Here is a 9,836-nt window from a genome sequence, read left to right on the forward strand (position 1 = left end):
ATTTAAGAGGACAGGCAGGTTTTTCAGTTCTGTCTTTTCTGCTAAATGGTATGCTTGAATGACTGAGTATATCTAAAAAAGTAAAATCCGAAGAAAAAAACTGAACTCCATGTTCGAGGGAAATTAAAAACGGTAATTCCCTATTGAAATAGCAAAATCAGACCAAAGGCACATCAAATGAATGAATAACAACTGTCATATTCCTGACTTGATACAGGCATAATAAATTGCAATAAAGACATAGATTAGTATGTGTTCTATTTATTTTTCAGGAGTTACACATGCATGTATATCAGTTTATGTTCTGCGGAGCATCATAGTTGTTGTCTTTAGAGAGTAGTTGTAACCCTTCCATTGTAGCCAGTTTACACCATCAGCAAATGATTTGTGGCTTCCTTTCAGATAGAGGCCATTTAAGTTACTTTGATGACAACCACCATACCACCACCCACCTTTAAACATTGCAGCGCAGTTATCATTAGATACGTCATTATCCTTATCCTTCGTTGAAAATTTGTGTCCATTTTGGTGAATCTTCATAGCATCACCTACAGGGATAGTAATACAACTTTGATTTAGGATAATGAGATATAATATAATGATCACGTTGACTAAAACTTTGTAAACACATAAAAGATCTGCAATTGTGGTATAAATTTTATGGTCACTTTTAACTCGGTAAAAAATCTAATTATTTCAATACACAAGTTAGAAATGTCACATGATAATTTGTTTTGTACAGACTTGTATTGCTCAAAACATGTTGTTCGCCATTAGTCGACTCTTACTGATTCTGGTTAATATTTTGTCATTTGGATTTACCTTCTGTTCCTTATTTTACTGAACCCTAAGTTGCCCTTTAGCTATAATTGAAGATGCTCTTTCAGTTATAGCTCTCTTATAGCTTTCAATTAGCTATAACATCTACAAATATTACCAACTTTCCGCAGTTTCTCCACAAAAATCTTCAATGAACATTCCTCCCGATTTAAAATGATATAAACACTTTATCATATAAAGGCTGTTCTGGAAAGACTTCTTTAACTTACAACTGTACACGCCTCACTTATACTCTTACCCAGTTGAAAAAGAGGGAAGCCCGTGCAACTCTTTTTTTAAAACGGAGTTAATTTCAGAGGATGATATTTTATAGATTTTTAACCAAGCGCCATGAAAGGTTTTTTTTCTAATTTTTGGGATTGTATTTCAACGTTCTTCAAATTTCTTTTCTATGAAAATAATTATAAGTATTTTTTTTAAAATAACTTAAGCTGAACACTTTTATAAATCATGTTTTTTTAGTTCATTTAAAACTTTTCACAGTTTCTTTTCAAAATTGTCAACAAAATCTCGGCAAAACGAAACTTGGTGTCAATAAAGCTCTTCCCATAACAGTTTTCCCATTCCACTTTCCATTATTGTAAGTAAATCACGCGTATAAAAACTTTTAATATGCTCTTATAAAATTTCATTTTAATATCTTTTTGAAATTTTTCCAAAAAAACGCGATATTCTCCTATTATGTTAATGTCCAAAAGCATGTTAAGGGGATAATTATTAACGGTTAAAAAGGGACAAAGAAAAAATATTGCGCTAGCTATGAATGTACATATTTTTTTCTAAGTCAGTGTGAAACGCGTACATATTATATTCTTGAATGCACGCATTTAGAAGACATTAGTCGTAATTTAATATAGTGGAAAATAGGAAGAGGTTATCTGACTGATCTTACAAACGCTATCCAATTCAACTTATCACTAGCTGCCAAGCTGTTTGTCTAATATGAAGTCATCCTGTCCAGTAGTACTAAAGAATTCCGTGACGGAATGTTCTTATTGGACAAGGTTAATATGATATAGTTTTCCCCTTAGCCTAGAATTGGGATTAACTGATAATAATAAGAGTGTTTTCTTACCTGCATCGCCAGAGTAGCCAGTGACATCTAATTTATATCCTGAAGTTTCACTTCCAACAGAGAATTTGCTGTATACAGCATGCCTCTCACTGTTTTCAAAGTCGGACATGTCTATCCTAAGCATGTACTTTCCTTGTGAAGTCAGCTGATGCAAGTGATCATTTCCTGTAACACAATGCTATAACACTGTAAAATCAAGCTAAAATATGGTGGTTTTTATAATCAAATTAGCCTGGAAAAAAATGTAAATAGAAGTAAGGAGTAATGTTGCCAATAAGAAACCGATCAACGAAAGACAGAGAAAACGACATTTAAAGGTAACCGTATGTCATTTACTGATTTAGATAGATGAGCAAATATAATACCTTAAATGATAAGACAATATTTAGAGCTTAGGAGGTAAGATAATAGTCAAATCTGAGTAAACCAGACCCCGAAAAAACCGGTGTCCTTTCCATTCCAGCCGATAATCAAAGTCCCATTTCCCCCTGCAAAGTCTTTGTTAAAATACCCTTTGTAAACCGGACCCTGCGTATTCAAAATTCCGGTGTTGTGATGCAGTCCCAATACTACTATTATCTGTCAAAACCAGTTTGTCTAATTAATTTTAAAGATCAAAATGCAATAAAAACATATTTGTTTATACACTATGTCTTTTCAGGGTAATCAATTAGCCAGGTGTTAAACTTTCTACAGTAGTGAGCTGTGGTATGCATCAAAACACTATAAACGCTTTAATTAAACTAATAGACACTCCGAATTTATCTCAGATTGAACTTACGTTGTAACATGAATATATTTTATTTTCAAATCGCGAAGAAGGAACTTTACATCGTATCTATCTAGCAACGAATTGAGTGTAAAGATGACGACTGACACAAACTGACAAAATCAAATGTTATTGCAGTATCTTACTATAATGTTTAATTTAATAAACATCTTAAAAGGGGCACAGGCAAAGAGATATATAAAAAAAACCAAACTAAAGCATGAATTTTTGTTCAATAATTAATGAAAGTGAAATTGTGAAATAATAATTTGATCTTTCAGCTAAATAAACTCATTATAGATACCAGGACTAAATTTAGTATATACTCCGACGCGCGTTTCGTCTACTAAGAATTATTCAATTTTGTTAAGTTAAGCGAATAAAAATTGATAAAGAATTATTCACTTGCAAGTTAATAATTCGACCACATTTAATCCGTATTCATGTGAACTCCAATTTAACTCCGTAGAAAGAGATAGAATTACGCATGCATCGTCCGTGTACGGTTATTTAAAGGAAAATAAGGTCAACATTGAAAGTGAAACAAAGGTAAATAATTTGATTGACTGATTCGATCCACAAAAAATATTCTTATAAAGGTAAAAACAACATAAATTTTTAATCTATAATACAAAACAAACCTATAAAAATCCAATTGCTCGAGTTGCTTAATCTATTTATATTTATGTTCATGTTTACATCGCTTATATGGTCAAAGAAGGTCAACTCGATAGTTAATAAGATGAAATCTTGGTTAAATTCACACGAAACGAAGCTACATCTTATTGCGATCAAGTCCCGTAAATTGTTTAATTTATACTTTTGATAGTTTGGAAAAATGTTTTACATTATAATAAATAAAATATTAGAATTTGAGTCAAATCGGTGAACACGAATTTTGCAGCTAATGCCCCTTTATTTATCTTTAAAAAAATAAGGGTCCATTGGTCGTTACCTAATTGACGAACTCTCTAAACAACCTTAATTTAAAAATTAAGAATATGCTATTCCGTTCGTAATAATAATTCGAAAGGTACAACAACAGATTTTCAAATCTTTATATATCAATAAAAGAAATTATAAATATTTAGTGATGTTACTTGAATTGTGGTGTCATGTAAGACTTGGTATATTAAATCTTATTTGGCGACGGAGGTATTCAAGATCTATTACATGGTAAACCCCCAAAAGAAAAAGAATATATTGAACTTTTTGGGAAAGAAGCATGATTTTTTTGAATTCTTGTCCTTACCTAACCAATGTTCTCCTTTCATATTACCAAAACCACGTTTATACGAATCCCAGTCTCTATAGAAATGGATTTTACCATTCATCCTTCGCTGAAATACCTACAAAACCAATTGAACGAAAAATCTAAAAAGAAATATAACTAAGCTTATCAATATATATATTTTTCATTTTTTTACAGAATTTTGGTTGAAATTGATTTCCATGTTTTCACGAACCTTTATATATCAAATTTCTATTATTAGCACTTCTATGATAAATGCTGTATCCTATTTTAAGGATTTAACCAGTAAAAACTGATAAATTCATCACTAAACTGTACTTTCTTATTTTACGAGAAACTTGTCTAAAACAGTACATGTACCTCATTTTTTTACTTTTCTAAATATTATGCCTGACGTCGTTGTCAATATATATACCATATTATGTAAATTGTCAGAAAATACAAAAACTTAGTTGTATGAGATTTAGTTACAGGTAACAAAGCTAGGAGATCAACGAGCCTTTTTCCTTTTACGTAGCGAGTACAATAATTTTATATTTTTCGACAATGTACAGTACTGTTTTAATCATGCAATTTAGTAACCCGACATTTGAAACATTAGTTTTTAAAATCCAAATCATTGTCTCTAAAAATTTAAGTAGACATCGACAAAGTTTAACCGCGGACCTCATAGAGGACCTCGAAATTAACTGTTACGCAAAAAATAATATCCACATAACCGCTTGCTCAAAAACATGGAAGCGGGGTATATGTAATAGGAGACTTTAGTACAAATAAAGCAAAATATTATGTTTGTACCGGTTATGTCTACTATAGTCTGCTAATTGCAGAAAAAAACGGAAATAAGTGAGAAGTTTAGCTAGCTATAACACCAGGTCCAATCAATCAATTCTGCAAAAGGAAAAGCTTGTACCAAGTGAGGAATACGAAAGTTGTTTCTCATTCGTTTGCTTTCTTTGATCTTTTGATTTTGCCAGATTTATATTTTTTCTTAGAGATCGGTATAAATATTTTTGCTTATTTTAAATTTTGATACTAGTAGTTCCATAAATATATGACCTTTTATAAGACTTGTCTGTTGATGTTATAAACATGGTACATACCAGACTTCTTTGTGTCAATTTGACCGAACACAATTCTTGTAGTTCAATTCAAAACGAATGTTGACTAGGATTCCGTACTTCTGATTCTAGCAATTAAGTTTGTATTTTAATCCCTAAGGTTAACATTACTAATTTCAGGTTCCCACTTTTAATTTCAAATTAAGTTCTATGTCGTATTTGATTAAAAATTGTTCTTGATATTTTTTGTTCTTTTCTGCACTTTTTCTGGTCGCGTTGTTAAATACAAACAAAAACTATATATTATGTGAGGCAAATCTCATGAAAGTGGTAGATATTTACACAGACAATTTTGAAACAATTGATTTAATTTATACTCACTGTCCATCCTCCGCCATACTTCTCCATTTCACAGAAAACTTTGAAACCGGAAGTCTTTTCAGGGTAAATCTTGTAAATTCCACTTTTACACGTAGATTTATCCAAGTGACTACAGTCAGACGGTCTCTTAACTACAATTAATGTATGTAGATAGAATTTGACAAATTATTGATTGAATTGACAATTTTAAACAGATGTTACTCTTATTCTATTTAAGATACCCAACCTTAAAGTAATTAAGAAGTTCGGATGGCCTTAAATAAATATTGAAATAAAGTTTTCTCAACCAGCGCACAGGCACTTGCATCAGATTTTTTTTATATACAGTATTAACTTTATAAAATAACCCCAAAAAAGTCTGAGACAAGTGCCTGTGAGCAGAGGTGCCAATTGGATGCAGATTCTAGAAAGAAAAATTCTAAAAGATCTTCTCCATAATATATTATTGAAATCATAACAGCGTAAATAAATATACAAAAAATATCAAAAGTTTAAAAAAAAATTTAGTCTACAATTCTATATATTTATGCTCAATCGAAAAATCTACTACATCTCTTTATTCGATTCTGGTGTTTTCTTCACATTGTAAAATCTTAGAAACAAAAAATAGAAAAAAAGAAGCCAGACTTGTAAGATTGATAATGAGTAAACACTATACGGTACGAGTCTAGTGTTCAAATTATAACTTATATAAGGATTTAAACAACTATTATAGATTTTGTAGTTAGTCACGAATAATATTACTTAGTGAAAAACCGCTATGAATCAAAGTAGAGAAAAAGCGAAAAGGGTATAAACAAAATCCAAGACTTTTGGATCGGTTAACATAGTTAGAAGACTGATATTGGATTCAACAAATAGTGGATATTCCAATAGGTACTAATTATGCAATCCCAATGGGTGCTTTGGTTATGTATTTATAGAAGATCATTCATACAAAACATCCCCCACCCCCAAAAAAATAGCAAATACCACTATCTTAGTCCCATTGTATTGTATTTACATACACATATATTTCTAACGGTACGAAAGTAACTTGGAAGCCTTTTTCTAGTTACTGTTACAAATATCGATGTAATCATTGACAGGAATGTGGTACAAAATCAAAAACTGATCCAACATAATTCTTAGAAAGGACGTCTAAATAAGTCAATCAAAAATGGGCAATAAAACCGAGTCTAATAACATCAACAGTCGAGTGATTGGTTGATGAATTATTTTTTAACACTTCTTCCATCCAGAAACTAGTATAGAAAGTCCCTGTTTCATCACTATTGTGCTATTTCGTGGCGGTCAGTTTTTATTTGTGGAGGGAGCTAGAATTTCTGAATAATACAGTCGACCTTATGGTACGACAACTGATAATCCTAGTCAATTGAGATTGTAGTTGAGTGTTCCTACCGCGTCTGGGATTCGAACTTACAACCTCAGTGCTGACTGTCTATAGTAATCGTTACATTAGTTGGAATACTTAGACCACTCGGCCAGCGAGGCCATCCTACAGCCGAGTAAAACGGCAAACTACATGTTACAATCGTAAATTCATTTTTTTTCTAGTTTATGTTTAAATATCATAAAGTATTTTAAAAAATGTTACCTGTACATGGTCCTTGATCTTCTTCCGAGTCTTCATTGTCGTTATTGCACTTTTTGTCTTGTTTACATCCACAATTATTGGAAAGTAGTTCTACAACTTTGTCAGCTGTATCGCCGTGAAAGGTCACACCTTCAAATAAAATGCAATTTCCTTTTCGACTCAAATGGTAAATCTAACATTAGTGCATTTTAGTAAAGGAAATACTTGATAGTTACGATTTATACGATTTTTAATTATTACAATTGACGGTGGCTTCTTTGTGGAATTTTATTATAAGCATATACAAGAATTAAAGAATGTTTCCAGGAAACTGAAATATCTAGGAAATGTATGTACAAAAAGTTTGTACTCCTGTCTTTAAGTTAAACGAATTATAATTAAACGCGACATAAAAAACATTTTCTTGTTTAAAATTTAAAAAATATATTTTACCAGACTGGCATTTCTTATCATTGAAGTTATCCGCAAAGGAATGACTAACAACCAACACAGTTAACAACAGCACAGACCATGTAGCCATTATGATATCTTATTGAACTGTGTCCTCGAAAATAATTTACATATTCTTTATTTTTATATAGATACTTTTTATATAGATAGATTTACGTGTAACTAAATACGCTCCATATGTTACATATAAACATAAACTCCTAATATCTAGTTTTCATTACAAAGGGATAGTTTGGAACTATATTGGTAAAGTTCCAATCGCAAATAGAACCGCGTGTTTTTTTTTACAGATAAGTTGTGGAATTACACCTTTATAAATTGCATAAGTATTGGTAAAGATCCAATCTCAAATAGAACCGTGTGTTTTTTTTTTATATAGATAAGTTGTAGAATTACACCTTTATAAATTGCATAAGTTATTACTTATAGTATACACATATTTATGCACTTTCACGGTGCTTCAATCTGTCGATATATTTGTACCTACAGTTTGGCATTGAATAAGGTCATTTTTTGACATACGTTTTTAAACTAAATCGATTGGATGTTAGATGTGCACCGATTGATATTTTAGTCTTAGATCCATGATGTTTATGATAGTTATAATTGACCAGCTGTAAGACAAAGTCAATGCAAATACTCTAAGATCTGTACTTTTGTGATTTTTGTTGTTAGGGATGGAGAAATACCTTGCAACATCTGATCAGATTTTGTTTGATGTATTTATGTCTTTTCGGCATTTTAAAGCTGATTTGTATAGAGTGTTCATATGTTGTGCTGTAACACTATTGTTCCAGTTTATGGGGCCAATCACTAGCATGCTTCACCCAAGGCAACATTCTTTTTTGTGTCTGTCTCAAGTTTGAAGTCTGCAGTTCAGTGCTCGGCGTTGGTTCACATCTGTCATATTTGTTTTTCGGCATTGTTTTGTTAAAAAAAAAGACCGTTAGTTTTTCAATTTGATTGATAATATTGCTTTATGTTAATGCTTGTAATACATAACTATATGGTATGGGTTTGTTTCCTCTCTCATTGTTGAATGCCGTACGGTTGCGTACATCAAGTTCATTTATACTTTGGTAGACAGTTGTCTGATAGGTGATCATATCTCCTTCTTTTAATAATAATAAATATAACTGATATAATTGAGGTGTGGAGCTTGCATGTCAGTAGTAGTCTTTTGTTTATCTATATAACATTGTCATTTTACCCAGTTTCTTCCGACACCTATTCTAACATCCAACTTTTTTAAGCTGAGATTCAGTGTGCGTGTTTCTGTGTGTTTTTTTTTATTCTCCATTGGATATATGTACCACTTTTGCTGTATAAGACGTTTGTTGTATGTTTAGGGAACAACTCAAGCTTGTCTTTCTGCATGACGGTCGCTTACAGAACCCTTAAATATTTGCTGCAGGTGTTAAAACATACATAATGTACGATACCTTGTCGACATGAAGCATTGGATTTAACGTCCCCGTACCGACATCATTAGAAATAAATGTCAAAGTAACATTTTAAATTATTTTTTTTTAAACAAATACAAATGACTATCAAAGAATAATATAAGTATACTTGATGGTAAGATTAAAGGAAGACACTTTCTTAAAAGAGAAATATGAAAGATATAAAATAATGTATCAAAATAATCAAAATTTTTCCAGGAAATGTCAGTTTTTGTTGATAAACCTGAAAATTAACATGAATGAAAATTCTAATGGAATTAATATACTTTGAAAGTATTGAAGCTGATGTTAATTTGCCGTTTTTAGCTCACTTGGCCAAGTGAGCTTTTCTCACCACTTGGCGTCCGTCGTCCGTCGTCCGTCGTCGTCCGTCGTCGTCGTCGTCGTTAACAATTTACATTTTGAACTTCTTCTAGAGAACCACTAATGGAATGAAACCAAACATTGCATGAATGTTCCTTATGAGGTGCTGACCAAGTGTTGTTACTTTGTTGCCGATCCATCATCCAAGATGGCCGCCAGCAGGGGACTTAGTTTAACATAGGACCCTACGGGAAATGCATACAAATGACTTCTTTTGGAGAAACACTGAATGGAATGAAACCAACCATGACATGAATGTTCCTTATGAGGTGCTGACCAAGTGTTGTTACTTTGTTGCCGATCCATCATCCAAGATGGCCGCCAGCGGGGGACTTAGTTTAACATAGGACCCTATGGGAAATGCATACAAATGACTTCCTTTTTAGAAAACCACTGAATGGAATGAAACCAATCATGGCATGAATGTTCCTTATGGAGTGCTGACCAAGTGTTGTTACTTTGTTGCCGATCCATCATCCAAGATGGCAGCAGCGGGGGACTTAGTTTAACATAGAACCCTATGGGAAATGCATACAAATGACTTCTTTTAGAGAACCACTGAATAGAATAAAACAAAATATAGCA

General features: G+C 32.1%; 1 protein-coding gene across 1 annotated transcript; it reads right to left on the reverse strand.

The window, feature by feature from the left end:
• Positions 1-245: 245 nt before the first annotated feature.
• Positions 246-7,528, reverse strand: LOC134719912 (microfibril-associated glycoprotein 4-like). Its single transcript, XM_063582796.1, has 6 exons — positions 7,408-7,528; positions 6,976-7,104; positions 5,379-5,509; positions 3,937-4,033; positions 1,916-2,080; positions 246-548 (listed from the first exon to the last, which is right to left on the reverse strand). The coding sequence occupies exons 1-6, from the start codon at positions 7,493-7,495 to the stop codon at positions 298-300; spliced, it is 861 nt and encodes a 286-aa protein (XP_063438866.1). The 5' UTR covers positions 7,496-7,528; the 3' UTR covers positions 246-297.
• Between the last annotated feature and the right edge of the window lie 2,308 nt (positions 7,529-9,836).

This window comes from Mytilus trossulus, chromosome 1, assembly GCF_036588685.1.
Source record: "Mytilus trossulus isolate FHL-02 chromosome 1, PNRI_Mtr1.1.1.hap1, whole genome shotgun sequence".
In the NCBI taxonomy this organism is placed as follows: domain Eukaryota; kingdom Metazoa; phylum Mollusca; class Bivalvia; order Mytilida; family Mytilidae; genus Mytilus; species Mytilus trossulus.

Excerpts from the sequence above, each read along its gene's own strand:
- LOC134719912 (XM_063582796.1), bottom strand. The coding sequence starts at position 7,495 with ATGGCTACATGGTCTGTGCTGTTGTTAACTGTGTTGGTTGTTAGTCAT. Across the intron at positions 5,510-6,975 it reads AGATCAAGGACCATGTACAG|TTAAGAGACCGTCTGACTGT; the intron begins GTAACATTTTTT and ends CATTAATTGTAG. Across the intron at positions 2,081-3,936 it reads GAAAGGAGAACATTGGTTAG|GAAATGATCACTTGCATCAG; the intron begins GTAAGGACAAGA and ends ATTGTGTTACAG.